This window comes from Dendrobates tinctorius, unplaced genomic scaffold, assembly GCF_039654945.1.
Source record: "Dendrobates tinctorius isolate UK_male_01 unplaced genomic scaffold, ASM3965494v1 ptg000043l, whole genome shotgun sequence".
Lineage (NCBI taxonomy): Eukaryota > Metazoa > Chordata > Amphibia > Anura > Dendrobatidae > Dendrobates > Dendrobates tinctorius.
In genome coordinates, this window is record NW_027361711.1 from 1,947,589 (window position 1) to 1,974,199 (window position 26,611).

Consider the following 26,611-nt stretch of genomic DNA (forward strand, 5'->3'; position numbering starts at 1 on the left):
ACGGGTTTTTTTCCAGAATTTTACTGCAGTACATTTTATGCTAAAATGAATGGTGTCAGCAAAATTACGACTCGTCCCTCAAAAAAACAAACCCTCATATGGCTATGTGGACGGAAAAATAAAAAAGCTATGGCAATTGGAATAAGGGAAGTAATGGCCAAAAATTAAAATTGGCTGCATCAGGAAGGATTAAATCGGCCCCAATGATTAATAATAATTTTGTAAATTTTGTAATTTCCTATATTTTTAGCTCCCAAAGGCAACATGCAATTGAAAACTACAGGAATGTTATCAAGATCAAAGAAGAGACTGGAAAACGCTCTTTATCCCCAGAGATAATGCAGAATCTCAGGATAAGTCTTAGCAATACATTAGTGAAATCAGGTAATATGGAGTATTTAACTTAATGCTGTATACATCGCTTATGTCTTTTTTTGATGAGGATTTAAGAATAAAACCGTCCTCCTGATTTCCTGTTTGATAGAACACAATGTTCAAAAAATGTTAGTGTTTTTTTATATTGGAATTCTGTTCTGCAGGACATATATCTTAAGAAAGCCGTGCCCAGTACACAAGCTGTGATGGATTTGGGTTAATCATTTCTGAAGAATGCAACTTGAGTTATACTTGTTAAGAAATGAATTACTTACTACCTGTTTAACATACCAGACTTATAACAGACCTTATATCAAGTGATTTGCCTTACAGCCAAAGAATAAGTAATAGAGATTTTCATCTGGTAGCCTTTTATATTATTTATTAACTTTAATGAGATTCAAGACATTGCGTTGTGAAATGCCCATGTCTCTACCTAAGCCTTCTGTAAAAATGTCTTCTGGGGTTTAGGTCTCTCAGAGTAGATGACAATATACATTTGGTCTCCTATTTTGGATGATGACTTGTCCAGTTCCTTTTTGTTGGAACCCCTCAATGGTAATTTGTCAAATAGTGTACAAATAGCCACACATTAAAATAGTTACATTGCTTACAGGGATATTCTCATCTTAAAGTGATCATATATTGTTAGGAAATGCGGTCACTTTCTGACTTCGGGAACTCTCTCTAATCCTAAGTGCTCCCATACATATTAGACGAAACCCAGAAGAACTCACCGATGTCGAAGAGTTCAGCCAACAGTCTAATGTGGATTACGGGCCTTGACATATGATGGTTGGGGATTTGAGGATCAGATGTGCCTGATTTCAGACTGCTGTTCTTTTTGTTCTTTAAGAAATAAAACCACTGCCAGAGAGCTCCTGTGTGTGGGAGAACAATTGGTCTAATCATAATTTGGCAAACAATTACAGTATCTAAATCGAGAGTCCTCGTGGTTGATACCTTTTAATGGCTAACTGAAAAGATGGTAACACATTGCAAGCTTTTGAGACTACTCAGGTCTCTTCATGAGGCTAGACTAATACAACATCTGAAGAATCTCATATTTATACACAAGACAGCATAGTCTGTGTATAAATATGTGATTCAGTTAGCCATTAAAAGGTATCAACCACTGAGGACTCTCAATTCTAAATATTCTTCTATCTACTGGCTAACACGGTACAAAGATATATATCTTTCCTGTATCAGTATTTAAATCGGTGATCCCCCAAACTTTCTTACCTTAGAAGCTACATTCAGCTCTGAAAGATGGTGCCAAACCACATCCAGAGCCACCCCTCACTCCCGAGTAGTGACATTCAGCTTCTGCCTCCCCCACAGTCGTAACATCTTGAACCCCTATTATCAGTATAATGACAAGCATATCTTCTCCAAAGAAATCACATCAAGGCAATATACTTGTATCCAGGAGTTCTCACCTTACCCGCATTGGGTATTGTCACATCAATTACTGCCACTACGCTATTGCATCCGGCTTCAATCACCTCCTCTATCTGGCAGTATCATCCTATGTCCAGCTTAGAACTTACTTGAATTATCTCTCCAACCCCAAGACCTGTATATGCGTTTCCACATCTCCGCTTCTGTGTGGGCTACTGCTAACAGTTGCCATCTGGAGACCTGCTCTTCATACCTGTTTGCCGCGAGCCACTCATCATGGACCAGCGAGCCAAAGGTTCACGATCCCTGATCTAAAGTGAATAGGGGGCTTAAGTTTTCCCTGCACCGTGGCGCTACACTAGAGAACTATTTTAGCATGGTCATATACTGTATATTCCAAGACTCGTTAAAGGGTTGATTGTGACTTGTAGGATCGCTACTACCAACAGGTGGCGCTATAGATCTCAAGTCCTCTTTTTCTCTGAAGAGGCAATTTGCATATTATTTTCCTAGAGGAGCATTGCACGGCGAATAAGCCTCCTTACCTTGACAAGCCAGAGCTGGCATGTCACTCTCCACAAGGAGAAACCTTACCCCTTAGACCTCAGTCCAGAGCCTCTCACCTAGCCAAATCAGATCTTATACTCTGCACTGACGAGGGCCAATAGCTCGAAACACCGTGTCTGCAAATTGAGATTCTGATTTGGCTTTTATCCTAAGTCATATTACAAGACTCGTTAAAGGGTTGATTGTGACTTGTAGGATCGCTACTACCAACAGGTGGCACTATAGAGTTCAAGTCCTCTTCCTCTCGGAAGAGGCAATTTGCATAGCATGGTCATATAAAATGTTTTTAGACAATCTTTTAATTATTTCTTTGTTATCAATTCCAATAGGAAAGATATTTTTAACTGCTAATTTAGGAAACTGGAAAGAGTCGGTTAAAATGCTTCAAAGATCCCTGGACCTCAGAACCAGCATTTTTGGCGCGGATCACCCTTTGACTTATGAAGTTCAGTTGTAAGTTCCATTTAAGAGTTTTCTAAATCAGCACTTGGGATAATACGATGCGCTGAGGTTGTGTAATCTGCAAATTTTCAACTTTTTTCTACTTTACAAGCCGCAATAGTCTGTATGTAATCTATATTGTGGTTCTCTGAGGTGAAAATATCCATTAAATGTGTCAGATAATGGGTGGGAGCTTCTGGAGCTTACTTTAATTAGTTGACCAACAGATTATTTTATTTTTAAAAAGGGGGTTGTCTAGTTGGGGCAAATCCTTTAATCCATAAAGGAGTTCTCTGGGAATAAAAAAAAATAAAACTTAATATTACAGACCAGCATGATGTGGTGAGCTGACTTTCCTTTTCCCCTACCCTATTTTTTGATAAAACTTAATATTGTTATATTTAAATTCCCAAATACCTAAAATTTGCAAATCACTCTCATTTTGTCTAGAAATGCAATCGTTATTGTACATTAAATGGCCGCTGTCCTGATACATTGTCAGAACCCTGTCTTAAAATATTAGGATAGATCAGGTGCCCGCAGAAGAAAACTCGGCTGCTGTGACCCAGTGATGCCTATACCACATACTGGTAAACTTCAGGTCACAACAGCGGAACTTCCTACTGCACATGCTCACAGGCACCTGGTATATTAATACACCAAGGGTGGTTTCACATTAGCATTTCAGGGCGCAGCGACGGCCTGCACACGGCCGCCGCTAAGCCCCGCCCTCTGCCGCGCCTCCTCCGGTAGCTCCGCCTACGGGCGCATGACGCTGCATGCGTCCTGCGTCCCCTATCTTTATCACTGGGGACGCAGGCCGTGCGCAGTATGCGTTTGGCGGCGCATGCGTCCTTTTGACAGTGCGCCGACCACGGCCAAGCGCAACCTGTTGCAATTTGGTTGCGCTCAACGCACCGTCAAAAGGACGCATGCGCCGCCAAACGCATACTGCACACGGCCTGCGTCCCCAGTGATAAAGATAGGGGACGCAGGACGCATGCAGCGTCATGCGCTCGTAGGCGGAGCTACCGGAGGAGGCGCAGCAGGGGGCGGGGCTTAGCGGCGGCCGTGCGCAGGCCGTCGCTGCGCCCTGAAACGCTAATGTGAAACCACCCTAAGACCGTTTTCTACAAAATTTTGTTGGCACCATGCCGGATCCCTGCTCTGACAGGCTAAGTCTCCAACGTGTTGCTTCACTCACCCGCACTGTGGCCGGTTTCTCTCTTCCTCATGCTCTGCTTGCTCCCAGCAGCACTTCTAGCCGTGTCCTTGGGGCGCTTGCGCTCCCGCCCTCTTAAAGGGTCAGTGCATGTACTTGCTATTTCCTCCCCAGCCAATAGTTGAGAGGCATTATGTATATATTGCTTCCTATCCACTGGGGAGGTGCCTGAGCAATCTTCCTGTTTTGCAATCTAAGTTGTGTAAGGTTGCATACCAGTCCCTGCTGCACTCTGGTGCAAATCCTGCCTGCTGCACTCTGGTGCAAATCCTGCCTGCTGCACTCTGGTGCGAACTCTGTCTGTTGCATTCTAATACAATCTCTGCCAGCTACTTCATCCAGTCTGTCCTCTGAGTCCAGCTCCTACGCCTACATTGGTCTGTCCTAAAGTGGCACCTGGCTTTCATCGTGAGCCAAATCTAACCTCACCATCAAACCATAAAATAGCTTTTAAAAATATGAAAATAAACGGAAAAAAACCCAAAACATATTTGGTATTGCCATGTCTTTAAAAGTCTGGTCTATCAAAATCTGAAGTTATTTTCACCCCAAGTGGTAAACACCTTTATGGGAAAAAAAAATTGTCAGATTTGCTTTGTTTGGACACCTCAGATCCCTAATAAAATGCAATAATAAGCCAACAAAATGTTGTATTTACTCCAAATTGACACAAACCAGAAACATTTTTTTACAAAATTCTGAACTTTTTTCATAACTTTAAGGGAATCTGTCACCTCATTTTTGGCCTATGAGGTGTGACCCCACCATCAGGGGCTTATATACAACATTCTGTAATGCTGTAGATAAGCCCCCGATGAAACCTGAAAGAGAAGAAAAACACGTTATATTATACTCACCCGGGGGTCCGGTCCAGTCCGATGGGTGTCGCGGTCCGGTCCAGCGCCTTCCATCAGCTAGCGATGACGTCCTCCTTCTTACTTCTATCGCAGCTCCTGCACAGGCGTACTTTCTCTGCCCTATTGAGGGCAGAGCAGAGTACTGCAGTTCGCAGACGCCGGGAAAGGTCAGAGCGGTCCGGCGCCTGTGCACTGCAGTACTTTACTCTGCCCTCAACACAGGGGCGGACCTACTGCCCGTGCAGCCCATTCAATGAACGGGGCCCCCGAGGAGAGGGGGCCCCTCCACTCCAGCACCACATGGCTAATTATTTCAAAATTCAAATTAGCCATGTGTAGCGCAAGGAGGAGAGCAGGAGCGGGTTTGACTCCTCCTGAGCAGGGCCGGCGTTAGGGGCAGGCAGCTGCCTAGGGCCCCCACTCCCCCTGGGGCCCCCAGCCAGCGGCACATCACACAGCCGCTATGGGGCCCCTGTGAGGCCCGCCTGCCCCCAGCGCCGACTCCACCCCCCCCATTGAAGGAGGCAGTGATGGAGGAGAGAGCGTCATCATTCCCCGCTCTGCCTCTGACACAGCGGGGGTGCGATGACGTCATCGCGCTCTCACTGTGTACCAGGCAGTGCAGGAGAGGAGACAGGAGCTGGGAGCAACGCAGGCATGAGGAGAAGGTGAGGAGTGTGTTGTTTTTTTGTTTTTTTTTAATCAGTGTGAGTACTGGACTGTGGGGCCATGCTGGGGGGGGGAGGGGCTATATACCATGCTGGGCTGTATTCTACCATGCTGTGGGGGCTATATTCCATGCTGGGGGGGCTATATACCATGCTGGAGGGGGCTATATACCATGCCGGGCTGTATTATACCATGCTGGAGGGGGCTATATACCATGCTGGAGGGGGCTATATACCATGCTGGAGGGGGCTATATACCATGCTGGGGGGGCTATATACCATGCTGGAGGGGGGCTATATACCATGCTGGAGGGGGGCTATATACCATGCTGGAGGGGGGCTATATACCATGCTGGGGGGGCTATATACCATGCTGGAGGGCGCTATATACCATGCTGGGGGGGCTATATTCCATGCTGGGGGGGCTATATTCCATGCTGGGGGGGCTATATACCATGCTGATGGGGGCTATATACCATGCCAGGCTGTATTATACCATGCTGGAGGGGGCTATATACCATGCTGGAGGGGGCTATATACCATGCTGGAGGGGGCTATATACCATGCTGGGGGGGCTATATACCATGCTGGAGGGGGGCTATATACCATGCTGGAGGGGGGCTATATACCATGCTGGAGGGGGGCTATATACCATGCTGGAGGGGGGCTATATACCATGCTGGAGGGGGGCTATATACCATGCTGGAGGGCGCTATATTCCATGCTGGGGGGGCTATATTCCATGCTGGGGGGGCTATATACCATGCTGATGGGGGCTATATACCATGCCAGGCTGTATTATACCATGCTAGGGGGGCTATATGCCATGCTGGGGGGGCTATACACCATGCTGGAGGGGGCTATACACCATGCTGGAGGGGGCTATATACCATGCTGGAGGGGGCTATATACCATGCTGGGGAGGGCTATATATCATGCGGGGGGGCTATATACCATGCTGGAGGGGGCTATATACCATGCTGGGGGGGCTATATACCATGCTGGGGGGGCTTTATACCATGCTGGGCTGTATTATACCATGCTGGAGGGGCTATATACCATGCTTGGCTGTATTATGCCATGCTGGGGGGGCTATATACCATGCTGGGCTGTATTATACCATGCTGGGGGGGCTATATACCATGCTGGGCTGTATTATACCATGCTGGGGGGGCTATATACCATGCTGGGCTGTATTACACCATTCTGGGGGGGCTATATACCATGCTGGGCTGTATTATACCATGCTGGGGGTGCTATATACCATGCTGGGCTGTATTATACCATGCTGGGGGGCTATATACCATGCTGGGGGGGGCTATATACCATGCTGGGCTGTATTATACCATGCTGGAAGGCTATATACCATGCTGGGCTTTATTATACCATGCTGGGGGGCTATATACCATGCTGGGCTGTATTATACCATGCTGGGGGGCTATATACCATGCTGGGCTGTAATACAGCATGCTGGGGGGCTATATACCATGTTGGGCTGTATTATACCATGCTCGGGGGGGGCATATACCATGCTGGGCTGTATTATACCATGCTGGGGGGCTATATACCATGCTGGGCTGTATTATACTGTACCATGCTGGGCTGTATTATACCATTCTGGGGGGCCATATACCATGCTGGGCTGTATTGTACCATGTGGGGGGGGCTATATACCATGCTGGGCTGTATTATACCATGCTGGGGGGCTATATACCATGCTGGGCTGTATTATACCATTCTGGGGGGGCTATATACCATGCTGGGCTGTTTTATACCATGCTGGGGAGGCTATATACCATGCTGGGCTGTATTATACCATTTTGGGTGGCTATATACTATGCTGGGGGGACTATATACCATGCTGGGCTGTATTATACCATGCTGGGGGCTATATACCATGCTGGGCTGTATTACACCATTCTGGGGGGGCTATATACCATGCTGGGCTGTATTGCACCATGCTGGGAGGACTTTATACCATGCTGGGCTGTATTACACCATGCTGGGGGGGCTATATACCATGCTGGGCTGTATTATACCATGCTGGGGGGGCTATATACCATGCTGGACTGTATTATACCATGCTGGGGGGCTATATACCATGCTGGGCTGTATTATACCATGCTGGAGGGGCTATATACCATGCTGGGCTGTATTATAACATGCTGAAGGGGCTATATACCATGCTGGGGGGGCTATATGCATTATAACATGCTGGGAGGGGCTATATACCATGCTGGGCTGTATTATAACATGCTGGGGGGGCTATATACCATGCTGGGCTGTAGTATGCCATGCTGGGGGGCTATATACCATGCTGGGCTGTATTATACCATGCTGGGCTGTATTATACCATTCTGGGGGGGCTATATACCATGCTGGGCTGTATTATACCATGCTGGGCTGTATTATACCATGTGGGGGGGCTATATACCATGCTGGGCTGTGTTATACCATGCTGGGGGGTCTATATACCATGCTGGGCTGTATAATACCATTCTGGGGGTGCTATATACCATGCTGGGCTGTATTATACCATTCTGGGGGGGGGCGATATACCGTGCTGGGATTTATTATACCGTTTTGGGGGGCTATATACGATGCTGGGCTGTATTATACCATTCTTGGGGGGCTATATACCATGCTGGGCTGTATTATACCATTCTGGGGGGGCGATATACCATGCTGGGCTATGTTATACCATTTTGGGGTGCTATAAACCATGCTGGGCTGTATTATACCATTCTGGAGGGGCTGTATTATACCATGCTTGGCTGTATTATACCATGCTGGGCTGTATTATACGGCCCACCATGGTATACAGCCTGTATACCATGGTGGGCTATATTATACCATGGTGGGCTATATACTATGCTGTGCTGTATACCATGTGGTGCTGGGCTGTATACCATGTGGTGCTGGGCTATATACCATGTGGTGCTGGGCTATATACCATGTGGTGCTGGGCTATATACTATGCAGCTGTGTTATATACCATCGGGGATACATTTTACATTATATTCTATAGGGGAGGCTGTGTTATATAATATGGGGGGCTACATTATATTCTATGGGGAGGTGGGCTTTATTATATTCTATTTGGGCTACATTATATTCTATAGGGGGCTGTATTATATTATATTCTATGGGGGCTGCACTATACTATATGAGGAGGGCTACATTGTATTCTATGGAGGGGCTACATTATACTATATAAGGGGCTGCATTATATCCTATGAGGGGGTTGCCATATATTCTATGGAGGGGCTGCATTATACTATTTGGGGGGGACTGCATTATATTCTATGGGGGGTTACATTATATTCTATACAGATATTATATCCAGCCCTGCATAGCCTCAATATTAGATAACAACAAATAACAAATAACTTTGTTGCCCTATGAAGGGGGGTGCCCTAAAAATTTCTTTCACAGGGGCCAACTACAGTCTGTGTCCACCCCTGCCTCAACAGGACAGATAAAGTACGTCTACGCAGGAGCCGCGGCAGAAGTAAGAAGGAGGACGTCATCACTAGAAGATGGGAAGCGCCGGACCGGACCACGCCCCCCAGTGAGTATAATCTAACTTGTTTTTCTTATCTTTCAGATTACATCGGGGGGGGGGGGGGGGGCTTATCTACAGCATTACAGAATTCTGTAGATAAGCCCTGATGGCTGTGGCCGCATCTTATAGGCCAAAAATGAGGTGACAGATTCCCTTTAAGTAAATTATCACGGCAAGTTTGGTATCACTGTAATCGTTCTAACCAGTACAATCATGTTTCCAGGTCACTATTACTGCACCATAAATGTGGTAAAAACAAAACTAAAACAAACAGAAGAATTGCATTTTTTACCATTTTATTTTTTTTTTTCCTTGTTTTTCAATACATTGTAAAGTAAAATTAATCAAGACCTCCAATGTCAATGGAAAAATAAAAAGGTAGGTCTCTTAGAAAGGTCATTTTTACCGTATAGTGAATGCTGTAAAAACCCAAAGAACAATAACAGCATTGTGGGATTTTTTGTTTTTTTCACAATTTTGTAGCACTTGGAATTTTTTTCCACTTTCCAGTACATCACATGATAAAATCAATGGTGTTGTTCAAATGTACATCTCATCCTGCGAAAAGCAAGCCCCCATATGTCTATGTCAACAGATAAATGAAAAAGGGATGGCTCTTGGAAGAAAGGGAGTTAAAAACAACTGAAAAAATAGAAAATCGTCCCATCAGGAAGGTGATAAAGTACTAATGTTCTATAGACAAAATGAGTGTGATTTGCTAATCAAAGGTTTTTAGGAATTGTTTCTAAATGACATTTTATTTTTCTTATTGTTATCTATTCCCGAAGAACCACTGTAAGCCAAATTAACCTAATCTGTTTGTCATATATATAAAAAGTAGTTTAGAAAAAAGTGACGTTTCTCCTAACGGCCAAGAGTCCAATTTGGCAAGGTGTTTTCACCACTTTTCCTGGCGTAAAACACCTTTAAATCTCGCAAAACATTTGTACAACTCAAACTTCCCTGAAGATTTTGTGACTTTTGACTTTTTTCTGGCAGTCCCAGTCAGCTCCCCCAGAGAGGATGAGGCCCTCATGGCATCTTGATCAAAATTTATGGCATTGTTGTGGCCTAATTTACGCTAGAGATATACTCCAGTGTTTAATTGGAGTAACATTTGTGGCAGAGGCGCACGGCAATTGTAAGATGTGCCCAATTCACATTAAAGGGCTGTCCACTACTAGGACAACCCCTTCTTAAAGTAAATGATCGGCACCGATAAAATAATGAAGTCTATACTCACCACCCGTCTCGACCCCGTTCCCACGGTGTTGGCACTCGCTCTCCTCGGGGATGTCGTGGAATGACACGTAATGCTCGGTGCCCAATCAGCGCTGGCGTCACTGTCTCCACCGTCGGACAAACTGAACATGAAGAGGAAGCCAGGAATCAGCCCAGACTTCCTCTTCATGTTCAGTTTGTCAATAATTAGACACAGCTTACTCCAGTGGTGCCTTCATTAATATTGGCATATAAAACACCAGTCTTAATAAATCAGGCCCAAAATGTTCCTGAGAGCACTTTTCCATTACATTTTACAGATAAAACCCTTTAGATATTAATTTAACATGTAATACTTACTACTAGAGTTGAGCGACTTTTGGTTTTTTAGGGTCCCGTTTCGTTTCGTGAAACCCGACTTTTCCAAAAGTCGGGTCGAGCAAGATCGTCCGATTATAGGGAAAAGTCGGGGTCGTCCCGAAACACGAAACCCAATGTAAGTCAATGGGGAATAAAAGTCGGCAGTGAGAGGAGGACAGGAAACACACCTACAGTGCCCATTTGAATGCCAAAAGCATCAATTCTTCTTACTTAAGCTTGTCAACCTTAATTAACTTCATAATACAAGTTACGCACTGAAAAATGGGGGTTATTTGGCTAAAGTTGTGGGGGGGGAGGGCTGGCTGCAGGTTTTCATGTGCCCTGGGCGAAAGAGCGCCCCTTTAACACATACCACAACTCATCATGCTCCGATACGGCAGATAAATAGCGGTATAGTACAATGAAAAATACCTCACTTTTTACATCTCATGACGAGGCCCATCTATTTCTCCATACAGAATCATTGGTCCCATATAATGTTTGAAACAGTATATGATGAGCTCCACATAATGCTACAGTATATGTTGGTCCCCATGGATGAAGCTCCACTGTCTTATGGGCCCAAATAATGCTCCAAACATAATGGGTCCCATTTCTAATTCTCTAGTGTATAATGGGCCCTGTAAATGCTGCTCCAGTGTCTGATGTCCACCTTTGGAATGTTCCAGTGTATGGTGGGCCCCATCTATCATTCTCCAGAGTATAGTGCTCCCCAAAAATTGCTGTCCCAACATTGAAAACAATCAAATAAGTCTCCTCGCTAGGGAATCCCTGTACTTGTCTGGACTCCTCGTCGTCCCCATCTTCCATCTCACTGCACAGTATTTCAACTTTGCAAGTGCTGTGATCCTGAGCAAGCAGGGGGGGCCCACTCGTTGGCGACGGCACTGGCACAGGGCCCCTGATAGTACGGTGGTGTGTCTGATGGCGGGTGGGCCGAACCTGCACTTTCATCTGCAGCTTCCTCTTTGTCACCGTGTAAGATGGAACTGTATATGGGAAGAGTAACCTGAGTTTCATCAGGGTCAGATTCAGGTCGTGTAGCGTGCGAGGGGAATGTAGTGGTCTGGGTCAATGTACCAGCAGATTCATCGAGCAGTGTCTGGGCATCAGTGCACTTGTGTCGCCCCCAGGAGTACGGTCGCCACAGTGGCATTACCTTCTTCCTAGGGAGTGTGATGTCATGCTTGGGAGCAACGAACGATCTCTCTAGCAGGTTAACTGATTGGGCGGCGTTATTCCCACGAGTCATGACCCTCCAAACAGCGTTCATGAAGGCAAAGTGTTTGTTTTACATGGGCAGTATGGTTGCAAAGCTGAACCTTAAAGGAATGTCCAGAAGGGCACCACCAGGAGTGGAGCCTACGGTTAAATTCGACTCCACCTGGGAAACCTCAACCATGCCAGCTACAGAACAGATGCACACATTGCAAGCTTAATTCCGTTAACGAACGAGACTCCATCATGCCCCGCGGTCCGAGTCCGGCTTACTAGAGGGACACGTGAGGCTCTGGCACATGAGATTGGCCAATAACTGGTGTGTCATGCCCTTACATGTCCGTGGCTGCATGTGCGCTACACTGAAAAGGCCAGCGTTTGTCGCTTACAGGTGCAGATAACCCGCTGAACAACGTTAGTGATGGGGATCACTGATTACAATTATTACCCGTGAACAATGATTTCCCAGTAAGTGCAGGTCAACCGCAGTTCCGGAATTAGGCCTAACCGTCATTCCTGAAAAAATGAAAAACTTACGTGTGCAAACCACAGGTGCTGTAGCTTGCTTAACAGCTCGCCAGCCGTTCTCACGCCCAGTATGGATTACACGTGATTGCACAAAGGTGAGAAAGGGTACCGTATCCCCAGATAACATGTATGGATAGCGTACACATTCAAAATATATGTCTATACATCAGGAGGCAGGCTCAGACGGTGTTAGGCCCAGTATGGATTGCACGTGATTGCACAAAGGTTAGAAAGGGTACCGTATCCCCAGATAACATGTATGGATAGCGTACTCATTCAAAATATATGTCTATACATCAGGAGGCAGGCTCAGACGGTGTTAGGCCCAGTATGGATTGCACGTGATTGCACAAAGGTTAGAAAGGGTACCGTTTCCCCGGATAACATGTATGGATAGCGTACACATTCAAAATATATGTCTATACATCAGAAGGCAGGCTCAGACAGTGTTAGGCCCAGTATGGATTGCACGTGATTGCACAAAGGTTAGAAAGGGTACCGTATCCCCAGATAACATGTATGGATAGCGTACACATTCAAAATATATGTCTATACATCAGGAGGCAGGCTCAGACGGTGTTAGGCCCAGTATGGATTGCACGTGATTGCACAAAGGTTAGAAAGGGTACCGTTTCCCCGGATAACATGTATGGATAGCGTACACATTCAAAATATATGTCTATACATCAGGAGGCAGGCTCAGACGGTGTTAGGCCCAGTATGGATTGCACGTGATTGCACAAAGGTTAAAAAGGGTACCGTATCCCCGGATAACATGTATGGATAGCGTACACATTCAAAATATATGTCTATACATCAGGAGGCAGGCTCAGACGGTGTCAGGCACAGTATGGATTTGACGGCCCAGACTACACAGCGGAGGAGCAGGGAGAGGTAAAGATTGCAAATGCTGGGGCCCTGCCCAAGCAAGGGGGGCCCACTCATGGGCGTCGGTACTGGCACTGGGCCCCTCATAGTACGGCGGTGTGTCTGACGGCGGGTGTGCACCATCACCGTCAGAGACACTTGATTGCACTATGAAGGACCCTGTGCCAGTGCCCGCGCCCAAGAGTCGGCCTACCCACCTGTCCAGGGCAACGGCACTCGCACGGTGTCGTGCGCTAGGTGGTGACCCCGGCCATGGGGGGGGGAGGCAGCACAGTTAGGGAGTTTTAGAAAGTGGCATATGTTGATGTTGGACATTCAGCTGATGCAAAAGGTGAAATAGGTCAAGTCCCAGGAAGAGGTGGACCAAAGCAAGCCATTTTTCTGTCATCCTATGTGTCATCAGGGGAAGGTGGGACAAAATCCTTGGAAACCCATGCGTGGTTCATTTTAATGAAGGTTAGATCATCCACATTTTGGGTTGACAGACGGGTCCTTTTTTCTGTCAGGATTGATCCAGCTGCACTGAAGACTCTTTCCGATAGCACACTTGCAGCTGGGCAAGCGAGCTCCTGTAAGGCATATTGGGCCAATTCAGGCCAGGTGTCCAGTTTAGCGGCCCAATAGTCAAAGGGGAATGACCTGTGTGGGAGAACATCGATATGGGAGGAAAAGTAGTTTGTAACCATAGTTGACAACTGCTGTCTCCTGTCACTTTCCATCGATGCAGTTGTGTGAGCGGTACTTGAAAAATCAGTCCACAACATTGTCATGAAACCCCTGTCTCCAACGCCACTTCTGCTGTGTGCACCACGAACACCTCTGCCAAGCTGCCCCCGGCCCGTACGGCTCGTGTGAGAACCATCACCGCTGCTGTGTGCTGGGAATGCCTCAAGCAACCGATTTACCAGAGTTGCTTGTTTATTAGCCAATATTAGGTCAAGGTTCTCCTGTGGCATGATGTTTTGTAATTTGCCTTTATAGCGTGGATCCAGGATGCTGGCCAACCAGTAGTCGTCATCGTTCATCATTTTGGCAATGCGTGGGTCCCTTTTTAGGATCTGCAAGGCATAATCTGACATGTGGGCCAATGTTCCCGGTGTCAATGATGCACTGCGAGTGCTGGTTGGAGGAGCACTTTCTGGCAAATCCACATCCCTCCAGTCACGCACAAACCCTGTACCAGACCTTGCCACGCCAACATTTTCACTTGCCCCATGAGATGCATCCTCCTCCCCTAAGTAATCATCCCCATCATCCTCCTCCTCCTCCTCTTCTTCCTCCACCTCGTCCAGGAGAGGTCCCTGAGCAGACAATGGCTGAATGTCATCAAGGATTCCCTCCTCCTCTTCCTCCTCATCAACATTGGCTGCAGACGCCTGCTCCTTAAGGTGCGTCAAAGTTTGCATGAGCAGACGCATAAGTGGGATGCTCATGCTTAGGATGGCGTCGTCTGCGCTTACCAGCCGTGTGCATTCCTCAAAACACTGAAGGACTTTACAGAGGTCTTTCAGCTTCGACCACTGCACACCTGTCAACTCCATGTCTGCTCTCAAAGTGCCTGGCCGTGTATCCTCCCACAAATGCATTATGGCCTGCCTCTGCTCGCACAGCCGCTCCACCATGTGCAGGGTGGAGTTCCACCTTGTTGCAATGTCGATAATGAGGCGGTGGTTGGGAAGGTGGAGCAATCGCTGCAGCTTCTGCATACGAACGGAGTGTACAGGCGACCGGCGGATGTGCGCGCACAGTCTTCACACCTTCTGGAGCAGGGCTGTTAACTCCGGATAATTTTTGAGGAAGCACTGCACCACCAGGTTCAAGGTGTGAGCCAAGCAAGGTATATGGCTGAGTTTTGAAAGGGCTATGGCTGCCACAAAATTACGGCCGTTATCACTAACTACCTTGCCTGCCTCAAGATGTACACTGCCCAGCCATGACTCAGTTTGTCGCTTCAAGTACTCGGCCAGCACCTCGGCGGTGTGTCTGTTGCCCAAACACATCATCTGCAACACAGCCTGCTGACGCTTTCCACTAGCTGCTCGATAGGGGGACACATCGTGTGCAACAGTGGCAGCTGCAGATGGAGTGCTCGTACGACTGCGCTCTGTGGACGAGCTTTCGCTTCTGGAGGAGGAGGAGGAGGAGGGTCGAACGCCTACAGCCAACTGTTTCCTATACCGTGGGCTAGGCAGCACTGTCCCACCACCGCTGTCCCCTGTGGACCCTGCATCCACCACATTAACCCAGTGCGCAGTGATGGACACGTAACGGCCCTGGCCATGCCGACTGGACCATGCATCAGTTGTGAGGTGCACCTTTCCGCTCACTGACTGCTTGAGTGCATGGACAATGCGGTCTTTCACATGATGGTGGAGGGCTGGGATGGCTTTGCGAGAGAAGAAGTGGCGACTGGGTAGGTCATAGCGTGGTACTGCATAGGCCATGAGTTCGCGGAAAGCTGTGCTTTCCACCAACCGAAAGGGCATCATCTCAAACGAGATTAGTTTGGCAATGTGGGCGTTCAAACCCAGTGTACGCGGAAGAGAGACTGAGTACTTTCTTGACCTACTCATAGTGTCTGGGAGGATGAGCTGGACTTGAGAGCTGCATATGGTGGAAGTAGCGGTGGACAGGGCGGACTGAGAGAGGGTTGATGATGGTGATGGAGTTGGTGTTCTTTCTGATGGCCTAGAATCAGTCTTTCGTTGATATAGCAGTGGGATTCCCTGACTGCTGTGGCCTTGCAACGACACCTCAACATTTGCTGCTGTGCTAACGGTGGGCTTACAGTGGGGGAAACAATGTAGCGTTGCTGACTACCTTCGTTGTGATCAGTTGCACATGTGGCACTTGAGGTTTGGTGTTGTGTCCACGCTTGCAAGTGCATGCTGGTTAAATGTCTAAGCATGCAACTGGTATTCAAATTTTTCAGATTTTTCCCTCGGCTAAAGGTCTTTGCGCACTTCTTACAGATAACCTTGGCCTGATCATGAGGATTTTGTTCAAAAAAGTGCCACACTGCACTCTTCCTACTTTGGCAGACATTTTGCGGCCTAGCACGCTGTGATCTTTTGACCCTCTGGACAAGCTGTCCAGCAACTCTTTTGATGTTTGGAACCTGTCTTTGGAGTGCTCCGGGCCTGCCAGATAACAGCTGTTGCGATGTCGATGTCTGCTGTGGATGCTCCTCATCTGAGCTATTGGAAGCAGCACCCTCTTCCCCCAATGGATGCCAATCTGGGTCAACAACTGGGTCATCCATCACCTCCTCTTCTATGTTATGTGCACCTTCCTCTGTGTCACCGTGTATGGTGGTATAGTGTGCGGGAAGGGGCACCTGAGTCTCATCAGGGTCAGAATCTGGCTCTGTACACTGCGAGGACAATGTAGTGCTCTGAATGAATGTACCAGCAGAATCATCCATCAGCGGCTGTGCATCAGTGCACTCCATGTCAGATACATCTTGGCCTGGGTAATTCACCATTTGACTTGATAATCCAGGCATGGTATGTGAAAACAGCTCCATGGAGTAATCAGTAGTATGGCCTGCGTCATCCTTCAATCTTGGTTGGGGTGAAGGACACAAGGAAAGGTGTGGTTCATGAACATGTGCCTCCAATGACAACTCAGTGCTTTTACTTTTTACAACTGAAGAAGAGGAGGCGATAGAGCTGGAGGCTGAGTCAGCAATGTAAGACAAAACTTTTTCCTGATGCTCTGGCTTTAAAAGCAGTTTGCCAACTCCTAGAAAACTAAGCGTTCGAGGCCTTATGTAGCCAGACGATGACGCAGGCTCAACACCTCCTGCATTCGGTCCTATTTTGCTCTTGCCACTACCATCAGATCCACAACCAACACCATCATTACCAGCTGCCAACCCCCGCCCAATTCCACGGCCTCTTCCACCAGCCTTCCTCATTTTTGGTAGAAATGTATACAAAATCCAACAAACTATATAGTAATGTAAAACAAGGTACAAGGTGTCTATAGGACAGGGGAGATTTTGAATTTCTGCAGACACTTGTGGACACTGGACACTTTTGGATTGTGTGAGGCCCACTGATATCTGAGCGCTATGTCACAGGCTCGATGGCACAGCTGTGACAAAAGTGACGAGAGGATAAGGGAGATTTTGAATTTCTGCAGACACTTGTGGACACTGGACACTTTTGGATTGTGTGAGGGCCACTGATATCTGAGCGCTATGTCACAGGCTCGATGGCACAGCTGTGACCAAAGTGACTAGAGGATAAGGGAGATTTTGAATTTCTGCACACACTTGTGGACACTGGACACTTTTGGATTGTGTGAGGCCCAATGAATATCTGAGCGCTATGTGACGGGCTCGATGGCACAGCTGTGACCAAAGTGACTAGAGGATAAGGGAGATTTTGAATTTCTGCACACACTTGTGGACACTGGACACTTTTGGATTGTGTGAGGCCCAATGAATATCTGAGCGCTATGTGACAGGCTCGATGGCACAGCTATGACCAAAGTGACTAGAGGATAAGGGAGATTTTGAATTTCTGCACACACTTGTGGACACTGGACACTTTTGGATTGTGTGAGGCCCAATGAATATCTGAGCGCTATGTGACAGGCTCGATGGCACAGCTGTGACCAAAGTGACTAGAGGATAAGGGAGATTTTGAATTTCTGCACACACTTGTGGACACTGGACACTTTTGGATTGTGTGAGGCCCAATGAATATCTGAGCGCTATGTGACAGGCTCGATGGCACAGCTGTGACCAAAGTGACTAGAGGATAAGGGAGATTTTGAATTTCTGCACACACTTGTGGACACTGGACACTTTTGGATTGTGTGAGGGCCACTGATATCTGAGCGCTATGTCACAGGCTCGATGGCACAGCTGTGACAAAAGTGACGAGAGGATAAGGGAGATTTTGAATTTCTGCAGACACTTGTGGACACTGGACACTTTTGGATTGTGTGAGGCCCACTGATATCTGAGCGCTATGTCACAGGCTCGATGGCACAGCTGTGACAAAAGTGACTAGAGGATAAGGGAGATTGGATTGCTTTTAAAAAAGCAGTTTGCAGAGCAGTGGGTAAACAGCAATGCCAGCCTGTCAGGAAGCCTTAAAAGGCAGCCCAACAACCTACACCACTGATACACCACAATATAGCCTCCCCTTGCACTGCACATACAGTGACTGGTGTGTTGTGCAGGCCAAATCACTAGCAGCAGAAGCAGTTTTTTTTTTCTTCTCAGCAGGACAAAAAAAAAAATTGGGATTGCTTTTAAAAAAGCAGTTTGCGGAGCAGTGGGTAAACAGCAATGCAGGAATGTCAGGAAGCCTTAGAAGGCAGCCCAACAACCAACACCACTGATACACCACTATATAGCCTCCCCTTGCACTGCACACACAGTGACTGGTGTGTTGTACAGGCCAAATCGCTAGCAGCAGAAGCAGTTTTTTTTTCTTCTCAGCAGGACAAAAAAAAAAAATTGGGATTGCTTTTAAAAAAGCAGTTTGCGGAGCAGTGGGTAAACAGCAATGCAGGAATGTCAGGAAGCCTTAGAAGGCAGCCCAACAACCAACACCACTGATACACCACTATATAGCCTCCCCTTGCACTGCACACACAGTGACTGGTGTGTTGTGCAGGCCAAATCGCTAGCAGCAGAAGCAGTTTTTTTGTCTTCTTCCCTGCCTAACGCTCTCCCTACAGAATCAGCAGCAACCTCTCCCTATACTGAGATCGGCAGAAGTAAGATGGCGGTCGGCGTGCACGCCCTTTTATACCCCCTGTGACGCCCACCAAAGCAAGCCAATCACTTGCATGCCCTTCTGAAAGATGGTGGTGACCCCTGCCTATGTCATCACGTTGCCCACAGTGTCCGTGGATCCTGATTGGCTGAAAAAGAGCGCAAAACAAACTTTTGAAACGCGACTTTGGCGCGTAAGTCGCCGACCTCGTGGCCGACCTTATCCTAGGGTCGGGTTTCGTTTCATGAAACCCGACTTTGCCAAAAGTCGGCGACTTTTGAAATTTTTCGACCCGTTTCGCTCAACTCTACTTACTACTAAATGCATGACTGATTATGACTGACTCATTGACACCTGGAGCAACATATGGTGGAACTGAAATGAAGCTGGTTTACAGATTTCACACAGTGTTGTACCCTCAGTTCTAGAAAATAGCAAATCTTTTCTAGGAAACTGAATTCTGTATCTTTAATTCTACCTTTTTTATTTACCTACTAGATATAATCTGTGCTAAGTAAGTAACACCTGTGCATCCTATCTCGGCACCTTATGTGTCTGGCTACAGCGCAGCCTCTGTAATGGTATAGCGTAATTTCACACAAACCTCTTGAGTCTTTTTATGTAAACTGACTAATAACATAGCAGTTTAATAGAATTTTTGCATTGTTTCTTTTTGTTTCCAATGGAGAAAAACTTCAATATACAGGACTGGGCGAAAGTCTTAGGCAGGTGTGGAAAAAACGCTGCAAACTAAGAATGCTTTCAAAACTAGAAGTGTTAATAGTCCATTTGTATCAGTTAACAAAATGCAAAGGGAATGAACAAAAGAGAAATGTAAATCAAAATTTGGTTTCACCATCTTTCCTTAATTTCTTCCTAACATTGGATGTACCCAATATGCCATGGTTACTTACCTTGGACATACTGGCTACGTCATGGTGATTTTGTGGACACAGCTGACACCCAACTGTCACTGCCAGTGCTGCGGGCACTTCTCTCAGCAGTTTAAGGCTACTTTCACACTTGCATTTTTTTGCTGCACGTTTTTTGCGCACACACATGAAAAAAACGCATCATGCGTTTGTGTGCACAATGCGCACGTATGCGCACCCATAGACTTTAATGGATGTTTTGCTGTAAAAAAACGCATTGCGTGCGCATGCGTTTTTTGGGGGCAAGTCGGACTCACAAAAAATGCAACAGGATGCATTTTGTGCGCCCGAGCGCACACTGCAAAAAAACGCATGCGCATACAAATGCGTACGTGCGCATTTGTATGCGCACATATGCGCACCCATTTTAAAGTATAGGGGAAAAAACGCTTGCATTTTTTTGCGCTAAAAAGCAGCGCAAAAACGCAAAAAAACACAGTCACTGTAAACAATGTTTCTGTTTGTTTTCACATTCACCCCTATAATCCTTCACTTTCTACTAATTCCCCTAATCCCTACTCCTAGTAAGGAACTGTTCATCTCTTCTTCAATCCTCCCCATCCACCTCACCTCCTCCTCAAAACTGTTCCTTAACATACGATCCTCTGTCTCCAAACACAGACAGCCCCCTCATGCCCTCTCCTGCTCCCACCTGCTAGCACTTTCTCTGCTCCTTCTCACTGCTGGTGATATCTCTCCAAATCCTGGCCCTCCTCACCACATTCCCACAGTCATTTCTACCTCCCATCCACGCTCTATCACAACCTCCCGTAACCACTCCAACCTTATACCCATTCACCCAGCCCCCGCTTCCCCAGTCCCACTAACAGGAGCTCTGTGGAACGCTCGCTCTGTCTGCAACAAGCTTTCCTACATCCATGATCTTTTTGTTACTACCAAACTTTCCTTCCTCGCCATCACCGAAACCTGGCTCACCCCTTCTGACACAGCCTCTCCTGCTGCACTTTCATATGGTGGCTTCCACCTTTCTCACACCCCCCGCCCCAGCAGCAAACATGGCGGAGGAGTTGGTTTTCTCCTGTCAGATACCTGCTCCTTCACCCCAATCCCACTGCCACCCTCTGTTACCCTCCCTTCCTTTGAGGTGCACTCTGTGCGCATCTACTCCCCCTCCAACCTCCAGCTGGCTGTCATCTACCGCCCCCCAGGGCGAGCCACCACCTTCTTTGACCACTTCACCACCTGGCTACTTCATTTCCTTTCTGCAGACATCCCTACTATCATCATGGGCGACTTCAACATCCCCATTGACACTTCCCTCTCAGCTTCCACTAAACTTCTATCTCTCACTTCCTCCTTCGGTCTCACTCAATGGTCTTCTACAGCCACCCACAAAGATGGCCACACACTGGACCTCATCTTCACCCGCCTCTGCTCCCTATCTAACCTCTCTAACTCACCTCTTCCTCTCTCTGACAACAACCTTCTCACATTCTCTTCCCTCTCCACTCCATGTTTACAATCCCCACCCCACAAACTTTCACACCCTCGCAGAAATCTTAAACACCTTGACCTACACTCATTCTCTGAATCCCTCCTCCCTCTCACAGATATAAGTTCCTTACACAATGCGGATGACGCTGCTGCTCTATATAACACCACAATAGCTGTAGCTTTGGAATATGCTGGCCCACTTACACATACCAAAGCTCGCAAAATCAACAGACAGCCCTGGCACACCAGCCTGACCAAAGAACTGAGGCAAGCTTCCAGGGCTGCTGAGCGCAGATGGAAAAGATCCCACTCCAACGAGCACTTCATCGCATTCAAACAGTCCCTCACTACTTTCAAGGGCACACTCGCCACAGCTAAACAAACCTACTTCTCATCTCTCATATCCTCCCTGTCTCACAACCCTAAACAGTTATTCAACACCTTCAATTCTCTCCTCCGTCCCCCAGCACCTCCTCCCTCCCCACTCATCTCAGCTGAAGACTTTGCCTCATTTTTCAAGCAGAAGATTGATAACATCAGAGACAGTTTTGGTCAACAACCCCCAGAGCCCCTCCTCCCGACTTCCCAGCCCTCCACCTCCAAAACCAACTTCTCCACCATTACAGAAGATCGACTCTCCACTCTACTCTCAAGATCACATCTCACCACCTGTGCACTTCCCAATCCCATCCCACTTCATCCCAAACCTCACCACAGTCTTCATCCCAACCCTAACCCATCTCTTCAACCTATCACTAACAACTGGTGTTTTCCCCTCCAGCTTTAAACATGCCTCCATCACACCTATCCTCAAAAAGCCCTCTCTTGACCCATCCTCTGTATCTAGCTATCACCCTATATCACTTCTCCCCTATGCCTCCAAGCTACTGGAACAACACGTCTACCTTGAACTGTCCTCCCATATCTCTTCTTGCTCCCTCTTTGACCGCTTACAACCTGGCTTTCGGTCACACCACTCCACTGAAACTGCCCTTACTAAGGTCACCAATGACCTCTTAACCGCCAAGAGCAAGCGATACTACTCTGTCCTCCTCCTCCTCCTGGACCTGTCGGCTGCCTTTGGCACAGTGGACTATTCCCTATTATTACAGACCCTCTCATCCCTTGGCATCACAGACTTGGCCCTGTCCTGGATCTCATCATACCTAACAGACCGGACATTCATCGTCTCCCACTCACACACCACCTCCTCACCTCGCCCCCTATCTGTCGGAGTCCCACAAGGTTCAGTCCTAGGACCCCTGCTCTTCTCCATTTACACCTTTGGCCTGGGACAGCTCATAGAATCTCATGGCTTTCAGTATCATCTCTATGCTGATGACACACAGATCTACATCTCTGGACCAGATATCACCTCCCTACTAACCAGGATCCCTCAATGTCTGTCCACTATTTCATCCTTCTTCTCCGCTAGATTTCTGAAACTTAACATGGACAAAACAGAATTCATCATCTTTCCCCCATCTCACGTGACCCCCCCAACGAACCTATCCATTACAGTAAATGGCTGCCCACTCTCCCCAGTCCCACAAGCTCGCTGCCTCGGGGTAATCCTTGACGCTGATCTCTCCTTCAAACCACATATCCAAGCCCTTTCCACTTCCTGCCGACTTCAACTCAAAAATATTTCACGAATCCGTTCATTCCTCAACCAAAAATCTGCAAAAACCCTAGTCCATGCCCTTATCATCTCTCGCCTTGACTACTGCAACCTCCTGCTCTGTGGCCTCCCCTCGAACACTCTCGCACCCCTCCAATCTATTCTAAACTCTGCTGCCCGACTAATCCACCTGTCCCCCCGCTATTCCCCAGCTTCTCCCCTCTGTCAATCCCTTCACTGGCTCTCCATTGCCCAGAGACTCCAGTACAAAACCCTAACCATGACATACAAGCCATCCACAACATGTCTCCTCCATACATCTGTGACCTCGTCTCCCGGTACTTTCCTGCATGCAACCTCCGATCCTCACAAGATCTCCTTCTCTACTCCCCTCTTATCTCCTCTTCCCACAATCGCATACAAGATTTCTCTCGCGCATCACCCCTACTCTGGAACTCTCTACCACAACATATCAGACTCTCACCTATCATATGCAAATTGCCTCTTCAGAAAGAAAGAGGACTTTTACTCTACAGCGCCACCTATTGGTAGTAGCGATCCTACAAGTCACAATCAACCCTTTAACGAGTCTTGTAGTATGACTTAGGATACAAGCCAAATCAGAATCTCAATTTGCAGACACGGTGTTTCGAGCTGTTGGCTCTCGTCAGTGCAAAGTATGAGATCTGATTTGGCAAGGTGTCACCTATCATAGAAACCTTCAAAAAGAGCCTGAAGACCCACCTCTTCCGACAAGCCTACAGTATAACCTGCAGTAACCACCGATCGACCAAACCGCTGCATGACCAGCTCTACCCTCGCCTACTGTATTCTCACCCATCTCTTGTAGATTGTGAGCCTTCGTGGGCAGGGTCCTCTCTCCTCCTGTACCAGTTATGACTTGTATTGTTTAACATTATTGTACTTGTTTTTTACTATAGTGGAAAGGTTTTAAATACAAGAGTTAGGACTGTCCCACAAGGGTTGCCGTGACGTGGCGGGATGGCTTCTACATTATTTTGATCAAAATTATGTTAACTAAATACCCTTATTATTACTATTATTACTACTTTCATGCAATTTTTGCAATATATTTTTTTACTTATTTATTCCAGGACATTTGTTTTGTGTTTTGTTTTTGTTTTTCTCTGTGTAATGGTCATGTGTTCATATGCAATTACATTTTGCATGCACATTAATTTACTTTTTCTGCTCAGATCCAGTTTCTCGTTTGTTTCATTGTGCATTCTGTGCATATAAGGGTGTGACCGCCCTGTCTGAGTTGGAAAATCCATCCTGTCTGGCCTATAGTATTACTGGTGGTTCAGTCCCTCTGTCCTTGTTCACATTTACGTCACTTGACAAGTGGAAAGGTTTTAAATACAAGAGTTAGGACTGTCCCACAAGGGTTGCCGTGACGTGGCGGGATGGCTTCTACATTATTTTGATCAAAATTATGTTAACTAAATACCCTTATTATTACTATTATTACTACTTTCATGCAATTTTTGCAATATATTTTTTTACTTTTTTATTCCAGGATATTTGTTTTGTGTTTTGTTTTTGTTTTTCTTTGTTTTTTTACTATGTATACCCCTCCTTACATGTAAAGCGCCATGGAATAAATGGTGCTATAACAATAAATAATAATAATAATAATAAATAATAATAATAAAGTGTGAAACCATCCTAACCCCTTAAATGCTGCGATCGATGCAAGCAGAGAGAGGGAGCCCCCTGCGACGTCATTGCGGGGGCTGATTGTTGCCATGGTGACCCAATGTCGTTATGATGACATCTGGGTCACCAGGCTATTGCAAGCCCCTTAGACCATGTGCAAAGCATGGTCTAAAGGGCTTGTGTCATTGCAGCACTGACAGTTATATGCATTGCAATGATTTATAACAGCGATCAGGCTGCTGAAAAAAAATGTACCAATAAATTTCTATTTTTATGTAAAAAAAAAAAAAACACAAAAAAAGTATACATGTTTGATATTGCAGCTTCTAGAACGAGCTTCCACATAAAACTGTTACACTAGTTAACCCCTTCAGTGAACACCAAAAAATAATAAAACCAGGGCAAAACAATATGCTTTTTCATCATACCGCCGAGCAGGAAATGGAATAGAACGCTATTAAAAAGACAAATGTAAATAATAATAGTATAGCTGAAAACATCATCTTGTCCCGCAAAAAAACAAGTCGGCTTACAGCTCCATCACTGGAAAAATAAAAAAGTTATAGCTCTCAGAATAAAGCGATGCAAAAATAATTGTTTTTTCTATAAAATGTCTCTGTAATCGTTTTGACCCGAAGAATAAAGCTGCCTTATCAATTTTACCACATGTGAAACGGAATAAAAAATCCTAATAAACAATTCCTGAATTCCTGTTTTTTTGTTCATTATGCCTCCCAATATTCGTAATAGAAAGTGATGAAAAAAATGTCATGTGCTCGAAAATGGTACAAATAAAAACGTCAATTAGTCTCACAAAAAAACAAGCCCTTACTCGACTCTGACGGCCAAAATATGGGAAAATTTTAGCTCTCACAATATGAAAAAATAAAAAACGTTTTTTAGTGTGATAGCAGCCAAGCATAAAAACCCGATATAAATCTGGGATCGCTGTAATCTCACCAACCCGAAGAGCAAAGTCATCTAATCATTTATACCGCATGAGGAACGGAGTAAAAAATAAACCCAATTCTTTACCTTCTGTTGATTTGTTCATTCTGCATTACCAAAGATCGCAGTAAGGCTTGGTGCACATTTATCTTGTGCTCTGCGCGCTTACAACGGGATTTATGTGTCAAGCTCTGAAATACGTGATTCAGACAGAATCCCGGCAGAAGATTCCCTATATTGCGGCAGATGGAGGCATTGTGAACACCGTCTGACCTGTGATTTGGCAGTGTCTGTCGTTTTAGGTGTGGATAGAAGCGCAGTCTGACATGGTTTTGTGCCCTTCTAAAAAGAAGGTCAAGTCGGAATAGAGGCCAGACAGAGTCCAGTGTAACTCTGCTGTATCATTATAGTGAATGGACACATCAGGATTTTTATCTGAATCGCGTCACTCTGGGATTAGATGGAAACCCCAAAGTGCTCAGCATAGAGAGCAGGATAAATGTGAACCCAAATGTTGTGTTAAATGTTCCCAACAAAAGCTTCAAATCAACCAATCACCTTATTAGTCAGAAGGCTGACTATTTACCTTATAAATCCCACCCTGGGGTGGAGATATGGTGAACAACCTCTCACCCACTGTTTAGTTGTTCATTTAAAAGCCTTGCTTTTAAAATGGTATTTTAACCCCTTTCAGCACTTAGTGTGCTGGATCAAACTTCTAGGTTTCAAATCACTGAAGCTAATAGCCTCAGTGAAACATATCTCCCCTCCAGTAATTTGCCACTGACTTTGTCACATATAAATGAAAATATAGATATTGGGTTGCGAAAAAATAGCATAGCAGGTGCTCTGAACTGATGAGTCAAAATGTGAAATATTTAGCTGTAACCAAAGGTGGTCTG

General features: G+C 46.3%; 1 protein-coding gene across 3 annotated transcripts in view; it reads left to right on the forward strand.

Annotated features, from left to right (window-relative positions):
* The window catches only part of LOC141088918 (putative tetratricopeptide repeat protein 41), a 146,274-nt gene that overhangs the window by 105,959 nt on the left and 13,704 nt on the right, over positions 1-26,611 (forward strand). For 2 of the 3 annotated variants that reach the window (XM_073575153.1, XM_073575152.1), the window contains exons 14-15: positions 251-384; positions 2,676-2,799. In XM_073575153.1, coding sequence (XP_073431254.1) covers positions 251-384; positions 2,676-2,799 — 258 coding nt within the window. The remainder of the gene's footprint in view (positions 1-250; positions 385-2,675; positions 2,800-26,611) is intronic. The other variant, XM_073575154.1, reaches the window with a different exon arrangement.